This window comes from Xenopus laevis, chromosome 6L (genome assembly GCF_017654675.1).
Source record: "Xenopus laevis strain J_2021 chromosome 6L, Xenopus_laevis_v10.1, whole genome shotgun sequence".
Lineage (NCBI taxonomy): Eukaryota > Metazoa > Chordata > Amphibia > Anura > Pipidae > Xenopus > Xenopus laevis.
The window spans coordinates 21,812,190-21,834,738 of NC_054381.1; the positions used below are offsets into that span (position 1 = coordinate 21,812,190).

Below are 22,549 nucleotides of genomic sequence, written 5' to 3' on the forward strand. Positions count from 1 at the left end.
GCATGCAAAAGATTTTTTTCAAGTATTTGCCTGTAATGTAAATGTAAGTACTGTAACAAAAGCCAGCTTAATAATCTGTAAGTGTGATACAGGCAGTGTTGCTTCCCAAGACTCGCATTTATTAGAATCGTAGCAGTTTAATAAATAATATAGAGGTCACGCTGGCAGTGATATGTTTATTAAAAATTGAGTTCTTGGCAAAGTCTGGTAGCATTTGAGCAGTCAAGAAATGAACAGCAAAGTTCAAAAGGGAATTTTTTTTCTTAGAGCAGGAGGTAGTGTTGTCTGTTAAACATTGTGCTGAAAGAAGTGTATTTTCACTGTGGACTTCTATATCAGTCAGAAAGGGCTGAGAAATGTTTGCTCTGTACACACGGCCTCAGGTGAATCAACAACCTTGGTATGAAAGAACATTGTAAAACTATAGGGTTCACTTAAACTTCCTTTACCAAGGCCTCACGTACTTATTGTAATGTGCACTAAGCCACACACTCTGCTCATAATGTGCACCATGATCCCATGCACGTCTCATAATGGACACTGAGACACCAGGCAGTTCCATAATGTGCACCAAGATGTCATGCAGTTTCATGATGTGCACAAATCACTTCTCATTATGTGCACCAAAGCCTCATGCACTTCTCATAATGTGCACCAGGACCCTCTGCATTTGTCAAAATGTGCACCACAGCCTCCCGTTCTTCTAAAATTTTGCTTCAAGACCTCACACACTTCTCATAAAGTGCACTTAGGCCTCAGGCACTCTCACTACAAGCACCAAGACCTCATGCATGTCTAATAATGTGCACCAAGACTTTGCAAACTTCTCATTATGTGCACCAAAGCCTCACGCACTTCTCATTTTGTGTTCCAAGACCCTATTTACTTTTCTAAATGTGCACCAAGGCCTCCTGCTCTTCTCAAATTGTGCAGCAAGCCCTCATGCACTTCTTATAATGTGCACCAAGGCCTCACAAATGTCTCATAATGTGCACCAAGGCCTCATGCACTTCTCTCTGTTATGAAAAAGTCAAAATCTGGCCTCACCAGATTTGCTTCTTTGCAGACTGGATGTGAGGAAGGCTAGCCATTGGGCACCAAAACATGATTGAATAACAGTTTGACAACAAATAAAAGGCTACTGTAAAGTACAGAATAATTTGTTAGTTGATGCGATTGGTTCTTGTAGTTAATCATGTCTCTTTTTCTGTGATCTTTTAGCTCCAGAAATAGATGATTCTGCCAATAAAATTGGAGAAGAGGATTCTGAAATTGATAAAACAGGTAACCTTCTCTCTCTCCACTCTACTATAATCAATAAGCCTTGAAGTCCTGAATCCCTTGTTAAAAACATAGATTTTTTTATAGTGATGGCATTTACTCGTTTTTGTTGTGCATTAGGCAATGTTTATGTCTAGTGAAATTATCTCCTTTGTAAGTTTTTTTCTATATTGTAAGGAACAGGGGGGATGGGAGAGAAGTTAAAGGGAAAAGTGTATGTGTGCAAATATTATCTTATAATTATCTTTCTTACTTTAAATTAAAAAAAATATTCTTGCTATTATAGCAGTAGACATTCTTATAATCATGGGCTACATTTTGTAGCTATGTACTTCTTAAACTGTATTACAGGTATGGGACCTGGTATCCAGAATGCTCTGGGGTATTGCAGATAAGCGATCTTTTCGTAATTTAGATCATCATAATTTAAGTCTACTAAAACATCTTGTAGACTTTAAATAATCCCTAAAGCATTGTTTTCCCCCAAAAAGTATTAATTATACCTTGCAGAGATCAAGTACAATGTACTGTTTTATTATTACAGAGAAAAAGGAAATCATTTCTGAAAAGGTTAATTAATAGATTAAAATGGAGTCTATGGGAGATGTCGATAATTTCTGGATAACAGGTTTCTGGATAACAGATCCTATAGCTGTATTAGTATCGGCATGGTAATGAATTTTGGGAAACATATATGATACCCACGGGTTCGGGTCTGCACCCCCATTTTGCGGGTTGAGTTCTTCCTCCTGCTCTCCCCGCCACCTTCAACTGCCAACTTCCAACTTCCACCTTTATAGACACGTACCTGTTTGCCCACCCCTTTTATGATGTCATGCCGTTGGTCTATAAAGGGAAACCGGAAGTAGGGCGGGTGTGGATCAAGTGCAGGCTGTGAAAAACCTGACCCGCATATCACTAACTAGTACAGGTATGGGATTTGTTACCCGCAAACCCGTTATTCCTGAAAGTTCCGAATTATGGAAAGGCCGTCTCCCATAGACTTTATTATAGTAAATGAATCCAAATTTTTAAAAATATTTTCCTTTTTCCCTGTAATAATAAAACAGTAGCTTGTACTTGATCCCAACTAAGATATAATTAATCCTTACTGGAAGCAAAACCAGCCTATTGGTCTTATTTAATATTCACATGATTTTCCCAGCTGCCCCAAGTCATGTGACTTGTGCTCTGATAAACTTCAATCACTCTTTACTGCTGTACTGCAAGTTAGAGTGATATCACCCCCTCCCTTTTCCCCACAGCAGCCAAACAAACGAACAATGGGAAGGTAACTAGATAGTAGCTCCCTAACACAAGATAACAGCTGCCTGGTAGATCTAAGGACAACACTCAGTAAAAACCCATGTCCCACTGAGACACATTCAGTTACATTGAGAAGAAAAAACAGCAGCCTGCCAGACAGCGTAGGCACAAGTCACATGACCAGGGGCAGCTGGGAAATTGACAAAATATCTAGCCCCATGTCAGATTTTAAAATTGAATATAAAAAAATCTGTTTGCTCTTTTGAGAAATGGATTTCAGTGCAGAATTCTGCTGGAGTAGCACTATTCACTGATATGCGTTTTGAAAAAAAAAATTTCCAATGACAGTATCCCTTTAAGGTATGAAGATCCAAATTACAGAAAGATCCATTATCAGGAAAAATCCAGGTCCTCAGCATTTTGGATAACAGGTCCCATACCTGTATCTTCATCAAGTCTGTGTCCTCTCTAATAATGTTTAATAACCTCATTCTCACTGCACTAGACCAATAAAAGTTAAATACTGAATGGTTATCTACTCCCAACACTCAACATCAACTCAAAAACTTAACTTTTGTGTCTTTTCCAGGATCCACACCCAATTACGCTCTAAATGAGTTCAATGAGAGCATCTCTAAGAAGCCAGGCAATGTGCTGAAGACATTAGACCCAATTCTCATCACCATAATAGCAATGAGCGCTTTGGGAGTACTTTTAGGAGCAATCTGCGGCGTAGTCCTTTATTGTGCCTGTTGGCACAACGGGATGTCGGACAGAAACTTATCTGCGTTAGAAAATTACAATTTTGAACTTGTGGATGGCGTCAAGTTAAAAAAGGACAAGTTAAACACACAGAACTCATATTCAGAAGCATGAAGCTATAGGAGTAGTATGGTTTTTTCGCCGACACATTAGAAAAGACTTCAGTCCATTGGTATTGAGAGCCAATGATCTCTTACTGTTCAGGCTATAAAGTGCGTTGGAGGGACGTGAAGCCAAGCTTTTCTCAGGAGCTTCAGTGAATATACCTGCTAACTACGGACGTATATACAATCTGAATCATTGTACAGTTGGCATTTCTGTTTTCGTTTTTGTTCTGAATAATCCAATGCTGGTGTTGAGACCAATTATGATCGATTTTATGGTTTGTAATCTATGTTCTGTTCTGTTCCCCCCTTCCCCCGCTATGGATCACTGAATAACTTGGGTGGGGTTCTTTGGACAGATTTACGATCTTGTGTATATCTGCACCCACAATACCATTGGACATGCAGCACGGAGGTTTCTCCATGTCTTGTGCATATCTGTTTGTGCTGTGTATAAAGCAACAATGGGTCAGGGAAACCCAACGACCACTATAATAACTCAGACTTTTTTTCCCTTATTTGAATTTTCAAGCAAAGCTCTACTTTATTGTTGCTTAAGGTGTTGTTCCGCAAGCAAATTGCTTAAACCGTCTATACGACCCATGCACCGCCATCCCATACAAGTGGCAATAGAGGGGCCCTGGCTGCCCTTACGGAAATGTTACTGGCACTGGTTAGTGGATGTCCTCTCAAGTGCCTTTTTTCTGTTCCTATTGGGTTTTGACTGTGTGTGTTTTTCACCGATTCCAACAAGGTTTTTTTCTTACAAAGCCCAAATCTGGAACTGTATTACAGTGGCTGGAAAAGAAAATGTACTTTTTTTTTCTTTTTTTTTTTTTCGGAGGGGATGGGCTTGGCCTCTAAGAAGACATGGCCTAAACCAGTTCTGCCAACGTGGCTGATGAGTTTAATTCTGAGCATATTTTTTTGTCTGTTGGTGAGTTTTATTGTAAAAAGCTGCAATATCCTATTTTTATTTTTTTGGTTTGTTCTTCTCCGTAGAATGTATTTAACAATCAATACTCGCTCAGAGTAGAGTAGAGTAAAAAGCATTTGCCATGGTGAAGTAGGCCGAATGCCGCTTTCTTGCTGGGAAAAGACAAAGGAAGAAAAAGGCCTGAAGAAGGGAAAATTCTAGCACTTTCCCTACAAAGTTTAACTTTGGTTTCTATTAGGACGTTGGAAGACGCAGTATCATTTTTCCTATTTATCAAAATGTAAAAAAAAATTTAAAAAAATCGGGGCTTGGAACAAGAATCCAATTCATGCGTTTAAACAATGAAATAAAAAGCCCATAGGCATGAAATGTCATGCTGCCTTGCAACTATTATCCCCTTTAGTAATTTGAAGACACTTCAACCTTTGATGTTGGGTTTTGCCAACCACATCCGCAATTTAGTTTAATTTATTATGGTCAGTCGAGAAGAGTATGTACAACAGAGATGTGCGTGGGATACAGAGCAGCTACCGGGAACAGTTCCTTCCAACATTCCCCTGTAAATTGGGCTGCAGAAATTTCATCACAGCCTATGCAATGTTAAACTTATAAAGCATTCTTATTCCATTACATATTTCTTAGTTTGAACATTATGCAGAATGCTGGGAGGGCTGCAGGCTGCCCAGGTATGCAGTAGACCATTAAACCATAGTATATGCCCAACAGTGGTCCTCGTCTTTATAATAAGATGACCAGAGCCTTTGGTGTTCTACAAAAGCCACTTAGCAAGGCTGAACTGATTTAATTTAATTTAAATGCAATCAGTTTCCAATCAGTGCAGCCCAGCTAACTGCATTTTATAGAAGCATCCCTAACCCCACTGGTGATCTGGTCACCATATTCTATAGCTGTCTCTCCTAGATAGTAGGAAACGTTAAAGGATGCCCAACCCAACAAGAGGGTACATATTTGAGCTTATTGGTTGTATGGAGTTGGGGATTTCATCCTATCACCTGGCCGTCCTTTTGGGTAGAGAAAATATGTGGCCCCATAAGCAAATGGAAGGATTCCCCATAGACAAAAAATTGCAAGAAGCTCTGTTCTTCTGCGTAGAGAATATATGTGGCTCCATTAGAGAGAAGCTTGCACCAAATAGAAGGTGTTCTTGTAGTTGTTGTCTTTGGAGAATGTACAAGTGTAGTACCTCAACCATAGTAAGCAATATGGCTGCTGCTACAACTGCCTTTGCTCTTAAGAATTATCCTTTGGACACTTTGCTGTTCTCTTATACAATGATATCTATTAATGAGAGACATTTAGTTGGAGAGAAGCAAGAATGATCAAGGGATAAAGAAGAAATGGTGCTATTTTCTGATCAATGTCATATGATCATTTGAACGCAAATATTACAAATACTGTGAGCAGGCCTCTGCCTATTTTTAGCTGGGGTAAGTTTACGCCCTTAAATAAAACTACCCTTATTTAATTCATATCTTCTTAAATGGTGATTAAGATAAGGGCACATACAGTACATTCCATCTATGGTTCATATAACTAGGCTACTGCTGGATACAACATTTTCTAGTATTTTCAACAAGAATCCATCAAAAAGTCCTGAATTGCCGAGAAAGTTGGGGTGTTGTCTTGTTTGTAGTTCTATTTAATGTAACATATCACCCAGGAAGATTAGTAGCTGCTATTTGTAGCTGCCTAGAAACTCAAGCAAGTCATTCGATTTTATCACACTGTGACTTCAGCCATGTCGAATTTGCACGAATGAGAGTAAAACACAGGAAAAACGATACTGCGTCTTCTAAAAACCCGAAAGAAAGGAATCTTGCACTGAAATCTATATTTAAAGTTATATGTTGATAAAAGTTATTAACCCCTTTGCTGCCATAGGGTCCAGCCTTACATACATTGAGATGCATCGCTGAGCCCTTTGGCAGCAAAGAGGATCTTTTGTAAAGGCAGTGTTAAACGGAAAACAAAAATGGTTCATTTATATTGTTTTAGATTGTTTCATAATTTTTTAAAAATGTAAAAAATAATGTTTTGGTTTTTTTTCCTTTTTCAAAAACCTATTAAAAAAAATCTTTTCCTTGTAGTAAAATGATTTCATTTTACTTGTATGTTATTATTGCTTCATGTTTTGTACCATCATGAGAATTTGTGCAAATTTTTTTACAGAAATTTTTATTTTCTATTGACAATATGACACTTGTAAATTTGTTGTTTTGGAATGAACAGCGAAGCCTTAACTTTGAAAGACATTTGTATTCTCGGACATAGAATTGCATAAGATCACACACGTTAATACCGAATTGTAACTCAAACCCCAATCTATGACTACTACATTCCAAAGATACAGTTGAAATAAACATTTTCATAAGATATTGTATACAACGGCTTTCGCGTGATGCATTCTTATTCCTGGACAAGAGGAGGGCAGTGGTTTATATATTAATAGTCATGTTAGGTTATGGTTAGCACACATTCATGAGGATCAGAAGGCTTCTACATCAGCATCTGGGTCGGCTTCTTGAGCAGGTGGGGGAAACAAACCACAAACCAACCACAGCTGTGAAAAGGGCCCAATGGGTCCCAGCAATTTACTGCACCATCAAGTATGGCATGGAGTTACGGTAGCCATACACTGGTTAATGCCACCAATCGGTCTTTGAGTCAATTGTATGGATACTGTAAGAGTGTCTATATGTGTCTATGAGTTTCGGCACTTGTCAGATTAGGGGGCACAACAGTGTAGTACCTGGTCAGCAAAATGTACAACCACCAAGAACCTTGTCTCTAGTTTTAAGAGAGATCTTTTATGTTCTGCTGATGCAGTGATCCCCAACCAGTGGCTCATAAGCAACATGTTGCTCACCAACCCCTTGGCTGTTGCTCTCAGTGGCCTCAAAGCGGATGCTTACTCTATATTTGAATTCTAGGCTTGGAGGCATGTTTTGGTTACATTAAAACCCAGGTGTACTGCCAAACAGAGCCTGTAGGCTGTAAGTCCATACAGGGGTTACCAAATATCCAATCAAAACACTTATCAGGCACCAATTTTTTTATATTTGAATGTGGCTCATAGGTAAAAAGGTTGGGGACCCCCATGCTATGGCATCCAGCCCAGTTGTTGTCACTCTACTTGACCATTAGTTTTGGGTTTTAGGAATATTTAGGAGCCCATATATTCATTCAGCCCAAATCACTCAATAATTGGGCTTCAAGCTTCAGACATAGGAGCTACCAAAATCACAATCTCTTATTTGGCATCCCCAAGGAGTCCCAGCAATTGACTGCACCATCAAGTATGGCATGGAGTTACAGTGCCATACTTGATGGTGCAGTCAACTGCAGTGTTCCCCATCCAGTGGCTCATAAGCAACATGTTGCTCACCAACCCCTTGGCTGTTGCCCTCAGTGGCCTCAAAGCAGATGCTTACTGTATATTTGAATTCTAGGCTTGGAGGCATGTTTTGGTTACATTAAAAGCCAGGTGTACTGCCAAACAGAGCTTGTAGGTTGTCAGTCCATATAGGGGTTACCAAATATCCAATCAAAGCACTTATCAGGCACCTCCAATTTTTTTTATATTTGAATGTGGCTCATAAGTAAAAAGGTTGGGGATCCCCATGCTATGGCATCCAGCCCAGTTGTTACTCTACTTGACCATAAGTTTTGGGTTTTAGGAATATTTAGGAGTCCATATATTCATTCAGCCCAAATCACTCAATAATTGGGCTTCAAGCTTCAGACATAGGAGCTACCAAAATCACAATCTCTTATTTGACATCCCCAAGGAGTCCCAGCAATTGACTGCACCATCAAGTATGGCATGGAGTTAAGGTGGCCATACACTGGTTAATACCACCAATCGGTCTTTGAGTCCATAGTAGAGATACTGTAAGAGTGTTTAAAGGTGTCTATAAGTATCAGCACTTGTCAGATTAGGGGGCACAACAGTGGAGTTCATTCAGCCCAAATCACTCAATAATTGGGCTTCAAGCTTCAGACATAGGAGCTACCAAAATCACAATCTCTTATTTGGAACTATTTTCATGCTTGCGTGCTCCTCGACTCTTTTTATAGTCGAATGTGGTTCACCGCAAAAAAAGGTTCAGGATCCCTGGTTTAACAAGTGGAACAGAGGGAAGGGATAGAAGGTACTGTATTTACATCAGTGATAGTTTGAGCTTCTCTGAGCAGGTAGGGGGAAAAGACGACAGCTGCAGGAAGGTTCCTAGCAAGTGATAGTGCCATCAAGATTGGCATGAAGTTAAGGTGGTCAATGCAAAGCCCAGTACAAGTGGGTGTGTACACTGAACATACTGATTATAAAGAAAAAAACAACTGATACAAGAGTTATCCATTCATTCAGGCAGACGAACAGCTGAAAATGAAAAGACATAAACTGGCTTTTGGTGTATCGGCAGATAAATTAGCAAAACCTGTCAAACATATCTGACTGATGAACAGACCAATATCCACAGTACAAAGATACCACTCTGGATTGTCCACCCAACAAAACTATTTTATCAGGATATAGATGGCCAGCTTTAAGCACTTGTCTGATAAGCAGCACTAGACATAGGCCATCATTGTTTATCAGTGCATAGTGTTCCTCAACTGCCACCCAATAAATGCCACCGGTAGTGTTTCCTGGTGAGTAAAACAATGACCTGGTGGCTGGTGTGGTACAGCTCTAGTGGAATACAGCAAGAAACGTTTAGAGATTAAGGGGGTTATGTAACAAAAGGCACTACTTAGGGGCCGATTCACTAACTTCGAGTGAAGGATTTGAAGGTAAAAAACTTCGAATTTCGAAGTTTTTTTTGGGCTACTTCGACCATCGAATGGGCTACTTCGACCTTCGACTACGACTTCGAATCGAAGGATTCGAAGTAAAAATCGTTCGACTATTCGACCATTCGAGAGTCGAAGTACTGTCTCTTTAAAAAAAACTTCGACCCCCTAGTTCGCCATCTAAAAGCTACTGAAGTCAATGTTAGCCTATGGGGAAGGTCCCCATAGGCTTGGCTAACTTTTTTTGATCGAAGGATATTCCTTCGATCGTTGGATTAAAATCCTTCGAATCGTTTGATTCTAAGGATTTTATCGTTCGATCGAAGGAATTATCCTTCGATCGTATGATCGAACTATCTGCGCTAAATTCCTAGTCGAATATCGAGGGTTAATTAACCCTCGATATTCGACCCTTAGTGAATCGGCCCCTTAGTGTCTTTTATTACATATGGGGGTTAGTTCAGCTGCTGGTGGTGGGCAGGGGAGGTAAGAGAAGGCTTACAGTGTGGAAGAAGAATAGAAGGCATTCAAGTATGGAAGTAGCCAGTGACTTTCTTTATTATGTATGGCTGTTTTTCATTGTGGCTCGGCTAAAACTCACCTTGAAAGAAGAAATTCAAGCGATAAACGTGATGCTTCAAACTATGAACTGCTGAAATGCTGATCTGTTTCCATAAATTTGCAAGAGGCTGCAGTGTGCTGAGCATAAGCACTCCTCGTGAAATTCAGTCATTGGGCTGAATAATAAAATCTGTGTGATTTTTACACGTTGCCAAAATACCTACTGTTGGATATAGGTTGCCTTAAGGTTCAATAATATCTCTAGGACAATTTGTTCCGAGCAAATTTGAAGATCAGATCTTAAACTATTTATTCAGTGCATCCCCAGCTAATTTCACACAAAGAGCATTTGCACAAGGAGAATAGTGGAAGTGGCACTTCCATTAAAGGACACTTTAATGGAGGAATGTTCCTGTACAGCAGTACAGGAACATTCCTCTAGAAGTGGTACATTCATTAGGGATGCACAGAATCCACTATTTTGGATTTGGCGAACCCCCTAATCCTTCGTGAGATTCGGCCGAATACTGTACCGAATCCTAATTTGCATATGCAAATTAGGGGTGAGAAGGGGAAAACATTTTTACTTCCTTGTTTTTGTGACAAAAAGTCACGTGATTTCCCTCCCCGCCCCTAATTTGCATATGCAAATTAAGATTCGGATTCGATTCGGCAGAAGGATTCAGGCAAATCTGAATCCTGCTGAAAAAGGCCGAATCCAGAACTGAATCCTGGATTTGGTGCATCCCTAATATTCATTCTGGTATGCAAATGGAAGCAATACAAGGCAAAGGTTATGTATCAGTTGATCCACTTTGTAAAGTGAGTGTTACTGACAATTTCAATCTCCATGTTATATTCTCAGGTAAGAGAGGGGAGTCTAATGCCTGACACTTCTTATTCCATAAATCCTTGTCAAAGTAAAATCTTTTTGGCCTTGGATGGATCATCATGTTTTTAAACGGAACAAGGCTTGTTTACCCTGGTATTCGAGGACAACATCCAAATCCTAAATAGTTTTGAGCAGATTTTGCTTGATTCTGTTAGTTATTCGATTTGTTATCTGGAAACCTCTGAAATGCTCTGAATTTCAGGAAGGGCAATTCCCATAGAGTCCATTTTAAGCCAAGAATTCTCTCTCTCTTTTTTTTTTATATTTCCTTTTTCGCTGTAATAATCATAGTAATAAAACAGTACCTTGATCCCAACTAAAATATAATTAATCCTTATTGGAAGCAGGAAGTATGGAGATCCAAATTACAGAAAGACCCCATTACAGATAACAGGTCCCACATCTGTACTGTTTCTTTCAAAGCCCAAGCAAATCCCTAGGTCTATAATTTACTCAGCATGTTCCCACATATCCCTTATGAGGACTTGAAGAACCGCAAGCAATACTACTGTCAACTCTCTAGGTGTTACTCTTTTGCCTTTCCCTAATCTGCCTACTACCAATTAGCACAGCGATCCCCAACCTTTTTTACCCGTGAACCAATTTCAAATGTAGAAAGAGTTGGGGAGCAACACAAGCATGAAAATAGTTCCACGGGGCACCAAGTAAGTGTAATTGGCTATTGATAGCCCCTATGTGGACTGGCAGCCTACAGGAGAGTCTGTTTGGCAGTACATCTGGTTTTTATACAACCAAAACCTCCAAGCCTGGAATTGAAAAACAAGCACCTGCTTTGAGGCCACTGGGAGCAACATCCAGGGGGTTGGTGAGCAACATGTTGCTTATGAGCCACTGGTTGGGGATCACTGCATCAGCAGAACATAAAATATCTTTCTTAAAACTAGAGACAAGGTTCTTGGTGGTTGTACGTTCTGCTGACCAGGTACTTCAATAATGTTCCTCCTCATCTGACACTATCTCTCTTATATCAGATACATTGTAGTCACTAATAACATTTACCCCTTTCAAATATTGCCACCCATTATAGAAGCTGTGCGCTAATATTGCCCAAGCTTGCTCTCTCCCCACCCTATCAAAATATTGCCTCTGTATGCTCAGTGTCTTTTTTCCCCGTGTCCTTGCCCTGGATTAGCAATGCAGAACATTCAGCACTAGCACTAACTGGAGCCCTTAAACTGAGGTTGCATAAGAGGGTGGGTGAATATTAGCAGAGAAGAGTATTAAGGGGGTAAACTATGCTGGGGGTAAATTATGCTCTCCGCAGGTTTTAATGCACTGTTCTGGCTTTACTCATCATATTAGGGATACACCGAATCCACTATTTTGGATTCGGCCAGACCCCCGAATCCTTCGCGAAAGATTAGTCCGAATACCAAACCGAATCAGAATCCTAATTTGCATATGCAAATTAAGGGTGGGAAGGGGAAACATTTTTTACTTCCTTGTTTTGTGTCAAAAAGTCACACGAATTCCCTCCCCGCCCCTAAATTGTATATGTCAAATCCGAATCCTGCTGAAAAAAGGCAGAATCCTGGCCGAATCTCGAACCGAATCCTGGATATAAAAAATGATGATTTCATATCAATATCAAGTAGCCCATAATTTAGTTAGACCTGTGCATCTAAGAGCCTTTCAACAGTTAAAACACTCCTTCAATGACAACTGTATGTAGAGCAGCACTTACAGTAAATACGTTTTACTGTCAGCTTGTTGCCCTGCTGACACTTTCATTCTAGCCTATGAGCATTCAGCTGATGATATACAACATCTCCCACTACCCATAAGGCAGTGGGTGATGGAAATACAAATGAAAGGGTGGTTCACCTTTAATTTAACTTTTCGTATATTATAGAATGGCTAATTCTAAGCAACTTTTCAACTGGCCTTTTTATCGGTTTATATTCTTCTGATTGTTTTTAGCTTTCAAATGGGGGTCACTGACCCCATCTTAAAAAAACAAACAAATGCTCTGTAAGGCTGCAGGGCGCCAGGCAAAATAGGAATGCCTTGGGCAGTGTTATTAATTGCCCTGCTTTGCTTAGGGTTATGTATTTGTTGTGGACAAACAGTGCTCTCCTTAATACTTGCATGGCCTAGATAACGGTAAAAAGCACAATTAAAACAAATAAGAAAAAATGAGGAGCACTGATGAATACTTGAATCAACATTACACCGAGGCTCGTCCCTGCAGAGTGGAATATCAGCAACTTATTTGTGATTAAAAATGTTTTCACTATTGGGTGAAGAGGAAAACATTGTACATGAGGTCAGTATGTAATTAAGCTTCACTAGATCACCCGCAGCTTTAATTCCCTCTCTCTTCACATGCGTGCTGAATACAGTTATAATTACACGCATTTTGAACATCTCAATGCAGCCAAAAAAAATTAATTAGGTGCTTCTTCCAGCTAGTAACCCCACCCAGCAGAATCAATCCAATCTGTACCGTAGCCAAACAGAATACTAATTCCTTGATTACAAGATTAATAGGTTTGACCCTATGTGGTTCCGTATCCGCGGATGTGCGAAAACAAACAAGAGAAAATAAACGGGCATGAAATTTAATGTTGCGTCCCGTTATATCGCATCCTTTAATTATTGTGACAATAAAATATAATCAGCGCGCACGATGAATAGTAATCTCAGATCTACCCCATTAATCTTAATTATCACAATATTCAGCTATATACACAGTTTTTGCATTGGGTGTTTTGGTAAGAAAATTTGGCAACTGAGTTTTAATTAACAAAAACAACTGATAGTTGTTCATGGACTCATTGTCCTATAAAATATATTCTGTAAAAACCCAAGGTTATGGCTAAAAAAGGCACATATTCCTCAAGTTTAAAGGGGACCCGTCACCCAAAAAAATTATTCACAATCCTATTTTATCACATTAGTCAAGTAAAATGAACTGTAATTACACTGTGTAAATTATTTGAATCTTGTTTCCTTCAGTCTGGGAATTCATAATTATAACAAGCAGGCAGCAGCCATTTTGTGGACACTGTTATTAAGACAAGCCTTGTATCATCTCATAATCTTGTTTGTGCATCAGAATGGGGGATCTGATGTCCATCCCCATGCCCTGGCTACACAATTAAACGGTGAAGAGAACGGGGGAATGTGTGGAGAGCAGTGACATCTAGGAAGTGCTGAATGGAAAGTGAAAGTAATTGTCTGCCCCGCCTCTATGCCTAAAGCATATAGGCGGGGCAGACAATATTTGATTGACAGCTGAGATTTTTAAATGAGCTTACAACAGCTACAAATGCTTTAATAAAAAATAGAAATTGGATTTCATGTTTAATTTGAAAAGGACTTTTATTATACAGATTTTTTATCTGGGTGACAGGTCCACTTTAAAATCAATCATCAAAATTCCTACTAAAAATGGCCATATACCAGATTGTACCAAAACATTGTTTTAATGGTAAAACCCCTTTCGATAGAGTCTACCTCCTGTGGACAAAGGCCATTCCTGACCTCAAGCAAGAGCAGTGGGAGGAAGCTATAGACACGGCTTACAGCTTCCTAATCTCAATAAGGTACAGACTAATACAATACAAGGTTCTTCACAAGGTTTACATTGCCCCCCTTAAACTGAAAACATTTTGTCAACAGTCAGGACAATTGTAAAACTCCAGGTGCCAACTCTATTCAATGATCTGGTCCCTGGTCCTGTCCCCTGGTAAAGGAATTCTGGACCTTGCTCTCATTGGCACACTGTACATTAAAGGAATTGTTCACCTTTACATTAACTTTTAGTATGATGTAGAGACAATTTTCCTTTGTTTTTCATATTTTTTTTATTATTTGTGGTTTTTGAGTTATTTCACTTTTTATTCAGCTGCTCTCCAGGTTGTAAATTCCAGAAATCTGGTTGCTAGTGCCTGAATTCCCCTAGCAACCATGTATTGACTTGAATGAGAGAATAGAATATGAATAGGAGAGGGACTGAATAGAAAGAGGAGTAATAAAAAGTAGCAATAACAATAAGGGGCAGATTTATCAAGGGTCAAAGTGAAAATTTGAAGTCGAATTTTGACCTATTTTTGTGAACTTCAACTATCGAATAGGCCAAAATTCTAATTTGAAAAAAATGCTATTCGAATATCGAAATTTATCATGTACTGTCTCTTTAAAACTTCTAAGCCATTTAAAAACCTGCCGAATTGCTGTTTTAGCCTATGGAGGACCTCCTAGAACCTAACTGGAGTCATTTGGTGGATTTTGAAAAATCAAGAAGTTTTTTGGGGCAAATACTTCAATTCGAATTCGATCAAATGCGCTAAAACATAGTTTCGAACGATTCGAATACAGCCTATTCACCGGAAGTTAAAAACTTCGATTTTTTTATTAAATTTAAATTGTTTTTTTTTTCGAATTTCGAAGTTATGGGAGTTCAAAAAAAAACCTCCCATTACTTCGAAATTCGACCCTTGATAAATCTGCCCCTAAATGTGTAGCCTTACAGAGCATTGTTTTTTTTTTTTTGTCAGTGACTCTCATTTGAAAGCTGGAAAGAGTCAGAAGTAGAAGGCAAATACTTCAAAAACTATAAAAAAATTAAAACCAACTGATAAAAGATCCGAATAGAAAAAGTAGGAATTTAAAAAATGCTGAACGATGCGTTAAGAGATACTAAAACCTCTAAAATTTGAGTTTTTCATACAATAACTAGAGAAAAAACTTCTAAAAAAAAAAAAAGATTTGTAAAAAAAATTGAAATTCAAATGTTAGTAAATCTAAATGTCTAAATAAGAAAAACAGAAACCATTGAAAATATTCTAAAAAAAAAACAAAAATCATTAAAAACAATTTACTAATATACTAATATACCTTAACGGGCATGTAAAGGCAAAAAAATAAAATCCCATTTTTACTTTCTTTAATGAAAAAGAAACCTATCTCCAATATACTTTAATAAAAAAATGTTTACTGTTTTTATAAGAAACCTGACTGTATGCAGTGAAATTCTCCCTTCATTTACTGCTGTGGATAGGAATTGTCAGACGGCCCCTAACTGCTGAGCAGGGAAACAATCATACTTATGAACAGCAGGGGGAGCCCCCCGCCTTACTTCCCAGCCATGCAGAACTCAAGCAGCTTTGTTTATGACGATCCCTAAGCAGCCCAGACCACACTGAGCATGTGCACAGTCTTAGTCTTGCAAAGATGTTTAACAAAGTTACAAGATGGTGACCCCCAACTTTGAAAGCATAAATTATTTGTTTGATTAGGCTTGTGGTGCAGTAAGTTCATGTTTATATTTAGTATACAAAATACAGCATTTCTAGCCTTATTCTATTTTAGACTTTACATTCCCTTTAACTGCTCATTTCACAGCACTTATTGACCCACCAGCTCACAATCTTTGGGTCAAGACATATCAAATCTGTCAATTTCCCTCATTTCCCTGTTTGTAAGCAAAGAAATATTTCTTACAGATAACGAACCTGGGTCATGACCATAATGTAATTTGAATGCTAATTAAAGAACAAACGTGGTGGAAGAAATGTAATTTAATAAGTAAAAGTAATAGTCAGTGAGTTATTATTCAGATAATTGTACTGCAGGTATGGGACCTGTTATGCAGAATGCTCGGGACCTGGGGTTTTCTGGATAAGGGGTCTTTCCGTAATTTGGATCTACTAAAAAAAAATAATTTAAACATAATTAAACCCATTAGGATTGTTTTGCCTCTAATAAGGATTAATTATATCTTAGTTGGAATCAAGTAAAAGCTACTGTTTTAATATCACAAAAAAAAGGAAATAGTTTTTAAAAAATTGGATTATTTCATTAAAATACAGTCTATGGGAGACGGAATTTCTGTCATTTGGAGCTTTCTGGATAACAGGTTTCCGGAGAACGGATCCCATGCCTGTATCACTGAAAGAACTGCCTCCTTCTCATATTCTATAACAGAGTAAACTTTTAGCACATGCAAAATTTTATGTAAAGACAAAGGAATTACTGAAATGTACAAATTAAAACCTGGCTACTCGTTCTAAGAAACGGTTTATAGACAAGAATGTTACCTAAATTTTCGTAAAAAGAAAAAAATGGCCGCCACTATTTTTTGCACCTGTGAATGTCACCTGTGTATGGTGCGTGAAAGCCAAGTTTTTTTTAAAAATTATTTTTCTCCTTAAAGGGGAACTATTTCAAAAATGAAAATTGAATATAAGCTTCCTAATACTGAAGTAAAAATACTTTCTAAATACAATCAATTGAAAATCTGCATTGTTTCTGAAATAATCAAGTTTATATTCACTATCCCTCTCTCAGCACCTGTTTCTCTTCATTCTCTCTTCATGCAGCAGTTGGGTGTCAGATATTCATTGACAGATCCAATATATCTTATAGGGGGCTCCCTTTCCTAGCAGATGAATTAGAGCTCATTCAAATAACTGATTCCAGTATAAACATAATCTAACAAAATCCTGCACAAATCCTGCATGTAGAGAGACATGATGTCTGGTGATTGATAGAGTGAGCTCTAATACATCTTCTAGGCAAAAGTAGCCCCCCTATAAGATATATTGGATCATTCATCTGACACCCAACTCCTGAATGAAGACAGAATTAGGAGAAACAGATGCTGAGAGAGGAATAGTGAAGATAAACTTGATTATTTCAGAAACAGTACATAATTTTTATTGATTTTCTTATTTATGTATGATGAAGCTTATATTAAATTTTCATTTTCGCGATAGTTCACCTTTAATGTATCTCAAAAATCCGGCACCAGTTCAGTGAGAGCAGGAGAGCCGCTACCCTGCTGTTTAGAACAATGACCACAAGGTGTCACTGTGTGGACGTTTTACACAAAAATTTGTTTTCTTTCTGTGGCTACACAGCTCTTTATAGAGATTGTTCATCATTCACATCTGTCCCTGACTCAATGGAGATTTCTGTCAGTATGTAAGAATATTATTTAAATTGTAAGCTCTTTTGAGCAGGGCCGCCTTTACTTCTTCTCCCGGTGTTTTTGTGTGCATTTTTTCACAATTTAGAAGGGCTAAATTAGAAGAAAATGGGTGAAATTGACCAAAAGTACTCTTGACATCAGCCCTTGCCACCAGAGTCGGACTGGACATTGGGGGGCCCGCTGGGTTCCACCGTTTGGTTTTTTGGGGGATCCAGCAGATCTGGGGAAGGGGTCTGGGCAGTGGCGTAACTAGATATTACTGGGCCCCACAGCAAATTATTTTTCAGGCCCCCAAAATGTTTAGAGGTTGACTTCTTTCTCCAATATTTATTGAAATTGTATATGAATTAGGGCCTCGTGGGGCCCCTATACCTCCTGGGCCCCCCTGCAGCCGCAGAGTCTGCTTCCTCTATAGTTACGCCCCTGGGTCTGGGCCAGCCGACCCTGCTTGCCATACCGAATCCTTGTGCCTGGCATATGCAAATTAGGGGCGGGGAGGTAAATCGCATGACTTTTTGTCACAAAACAAGGAAGTAAAAATGTTTTCCCCTTCCCATATGCAAATTAGGATTCAGATCCGGTTCGGTATCCGGCCGAATCTTTCGCCAAGGATTCGGAGGTTCGGCCGAATCCAAAAAAGTGGATTCGGTGCATCCCTACTATCAAGTCTCTATAGCATTATCTCTATGGGCCATGTAGCTGAGTCCCAAGATGGGACAGTGTGGGTCATGTAGCTGAAGCTAGATATTCTTCAAAGAATCATAATGAGCCTTTGGTTTTAATAAAGAGCAAAAAATATGTTTTAAAGGACAAGTACAAACTATTATCTTATGGACAATTTAGCATAGAGCTATGTGCTGCTTCTATAAGTCCCCTGCATCCCTCACTTGATCAAGGGTGTAGTAGGTAACTGCATTCACCCCGTATATTAGAAATTCTGTTTTTTGGGGGGTTTTTTGTTTGGTTTTTTTTTTGGCATTCTCCTTGTGTTTTTAAAATCTAATCATGAAAACTAAAATGGCAAGATGTGCACAATCACCTTTTCATCACAAAGGCTCCCGTTGTCTAGTTTTATAATGTGCCAATAAATCTCAATCAATGAAGGATCGATTAGAAGATGTTTTGTGATCACCCATGGCCAAAGCCTTTGCGCTCCAGCTGTTGCAAAACTACAACTCCCAACAACCTCTTCAGCAATAAGAGAGAAAGCCTAGCACTTCATGAGCAAGCCAGTTGTAGCATAATCTGTGTTGAACACTAGAGGGCAGGCAAGTCAGCAAGGAAACATCTGCAGAATAAATCCACAAGGACAAATATTGGCAGACATTTCTTATACATTTGCCATGTACAGCATTTTCCATTGTGAAGAGACTGGAAAATATTACAGTAAGAGTATAAATATCTATGAGCTATAAGTGTTGCTTCTTTGTAGCTACTTTTCACTTGCCGGTCAATAAGAATAACTAGTGCCTGACAGTGCTCTGTATCTTTTAAGCTGGAACAAGCTGAGGAACACAAACACTGCCCAGGGCAAAGCTGGCAAAAAAAAATTCAGTATGTTATAGAATGGCTTTTGAATAATTTGCCTTCTTCTGCTGACTCTTTCCAACTTTCAAATGGGGGTCACTGACCCCATCTAAAAACAAATGCTCTTTAAGGCTACACATGTATTGCTATTGCTATTTTTTATTACTCACTTGTCTATTAAGGCCTCTCCTATTCATATTACTATTGATATACTTTGGACCTAGCAACCAGATTGCTGAAATTGGAATCCAGAGAGCTGCTAAAGAAAAAGCTAAATAACTCGAAAGTCACAAATTAAAACCGATTGCAAATTGTCTCCGAATATCACTCCCTACATCGTACGAAAAGTTAATTTCAAAGGTGAAAACCCCCTTTAAAAAATATTTTACTTCCTTGTTTGTGTCATATGATTTTAAGGATTCAGATTCGGTTTGGCCAGGGACTTGGATTTGGCCGAATCCTGCTGAAAAAATGCAGAATCCTGACCAAATCCTGGATTTGGTGCATCCCTAATTATTCTAAATTAAAGGGGTTGTTCACCTTTGAGTCAACTTTTAGTATGATGTAGAGAGTGATATTCTGAGACAATTTGCAATTGGTTTTCATTTTTTATTATTTGTGGTTTTTGAGTTATTTAGCTTTTTATTCAGCAGCTCTTCAGTTTGCAATTTCAGCAATCTGAATGCTAGGGTCCAAATTACCCTAGCAACCATTCATTGATTTGAATAAGAGACTGGACTATGAATAGGAGAGGCCTGGATAGAAAGAGGAGTAATAAAAAGTAGCAAGAACAATACATTTGGAGCCTTACAGAGCATTTGTTTTTAGATGGGGTCAGTGATCCCCATTTGATGGAAAGAGTCAGAAGAAGAAAGCAGCAAATAATAAAAACTAAAAAAAAAAAAAAATATTGAAGACCAATTGAAAAGGTTGCTTAGAATACTGTACTCGACACTGAATGCTTCCTCTCTTATTATCTTCTAGACATATTGTCAGTTTCCCAGCTGCCCCCAGTCATGTGACTTGTGCTCTGATAAACTTCAGTCACTCTTTACTGCTGCACTGCAAGTTAGAGTGATATCACCCCCTCCCTCCCCCCCCCCAGCAGAACAGTGGGAAGGTAACCATATAACAGCTGCCTGGTAGATCTAAGAACCTCACTCAATAGTAAAATCCAGGTCCCACTGCGACACATTCAGTTACATTGAGTAGTAGAAACAACAGCCTTCCAGAAAGCAGTTCCATCCTAAAATGCTGGCTCTTTCTGAAAGCACATGACCAGGCAAAATGACCTGAGATGGCGCCTACACATCAATATTACAACTAAAAAAAAATACACTTGCTGGTTCAGGAATTACATTTTATATGGTAGAGTGAATTATTTGCAGTGTAAAAAGTGTATTTTAGAAATAAAAACTACACCATAAAAATCATGACAGAATCCTTCAAATATTTACATGATTTTCTGGTAGACTTATGGTATGAAGATCTAAATTACAGAACGATCCGTCACCTGGAAAAACCCAAGTCCAGTGTCGGACTGGCCCACTGGGATACCAGGAAAACTCCCGGTGGGCCCAAGTGTCAATGGGCCCTCCTGCTTCTAACTATTTGGCCTGTTTTAATTGTCATTACCTACTTATGTATGGGATCAAAGAGGCTTGGAGAATAGAGGTTGGGTGAGGAGAGGAAGAGGAGAAATAATTTGGAATGTGGGCCCCTGGTCTCAGGTTTTCTGGTGGGCCCCTGGCATCCCAGTCGGACATTGCCCAAGTCCCCAGCATTCTGGATAACAGGTCCCATACCTGTATTGTATATGTCATCATTGTTTTTAAGGTTTAATCCGCTATATTGTAATATTTTGGGATATCACCAGCATGTTCGGCACAGTGTATGGGGATATATGATCATTGCCTTCATTAAATAGAGCCAAACTAATTTTTGGAGGACTCAGAGGATTGTTATTTGGACTGTGAAGCTACTTTATGTCCATATGATTTCTTTTTTAAAAAATACAAAGCAGATAGCGCTGACTTATAATAAATAATAATTTAGTATTCTGCACAAAAATCATCCATTCCTATTGTCTGTTCAGCAATAAGGCAACTAATGCTGTTATTATATACACGCTTTTAAGAGCTAAATTCTAATAATTTATCCCCACTTGAGATGTATAATAACCCTTCCGGCTGCAGCAAATCAATAGCATAAGAAGAAAGGCTGAGCCGTGCCAATGTAAATAGGACTTTCCTTCCTTTAGTAAAATATTGTACAAAGAAGATGAATCAAGGACAGGAAACAGAATCAATTGACTCAGACTCTTAACAATTAAGGGAATGCTGTAAAAAAATGAATGCTGGGAAATGAAATATATAATGAAATATCATAAAGTTAAAGGAATGATTTTAATATCTAACATAGAGCAGCCAACAGAATACCCAACACCCCACTTTGAGCACAGAGACTAATGCAGTAAACCTAACAAGGTGGATATTATAATGAAGGAGATTAAGGCTTTCTTGTAGAACAAAACACTGTATTGGTTCAAGCATTTTAGCTACAGTTTAATGCATATTTTAGAAGGAATATTGATTTGCATTGATAGGTTTGTTGGAGTAAATAATCTGGGATAATCTGAGGGTGCAAGAGATATAAAAGGGGTGGTTTGCCTTTAAATTATCTTTTAGTATGTTATAGAATGGCTAATTCTAAGCAATTTTTCAATTGGCCTTCAAATTTTGTTTTTTTTAAAGTTTTTAAATATTTGTCTTCTTCTTCTTATTTTAGCTCTCAAATGGGGGTCATTGACCCCATCTGAGAACTAGGATACAAATGTATAGTTATCGACACATTTTATAACTCTGCTTTCTATTCAGGCCCTCTCCTATTCATATTCCAGTCTTTTATTCAAATCAATGCATGGATGGTTACTACGTTAATTTGTACCCTAGCAACCAGATTGCCGTTATTGCAAACTGGAGAGCTGATGAATAAAAGCAAAATAATTAAAAATACACAAACAATAACAATGTAAACCAATTGCAATTATCTCAGAATATCACTCTCTATGCGAAAACCATAGGTTTTAGATTAAAACATATTTTTTAGCACAATCCCTACTTTATTTAAACTCATATGGAACACAGAGGTATGCCTAATATAATAGAATTTCACAGACAGAGACATTTTTAAGCTCTATTAGAGGAGTTGGCATTGTACAAAGAAAGTGAACAGGGTCATTTATTGGCTACAATAACATTATAGCATTATTGAATTCAGTAATACAGACATTAAACTATTTTTGTGGAATAATATAGTTAAAAGGAGAAGGAAAGCTAACAAAGCATTTATTGGCAATAGATTAGCCACAATAGTGCAAGCTATATTTATTCTGAAGAATGCTTTGCCGTACCAGAGTAAATAGCTCTAGACACGGTCTGTTTGTTTAG

The 22,549-nt window shown here is 38.4% G+C and overlaps 1 protein-coding gene across 1 annotated transcript in view; it reads left to right on the top strand.

Moving 5' to 3' along the window:
• LOC108718763 (neuropilin-1-like) overlaps nucleotides 1-6,756 on the top strand; it is a 112,466-nt gene extending 105,710 nt beyond the window's left edge. Inside the window, exons 17-18 of the mRNA XM_018267183.2 lie at nucleotides 1,222-1,284; nucleotides 3,137-6,756. Coding sequence (XP_018122672.1) covers nucleotides 1,222-1,284; nucleotides 3,137-3,423 — 350 coding nt within the window. The 3' untranslated portion in view covers nucleotides 3,424-6,756. The remainder of the gene's footprint in view (nucleotides 1-1,221; nucleotides 1,285-3,136) is intronic.
• Nucleotides 6,757-22,549: the final 15,793 nt, after the last annotated feature.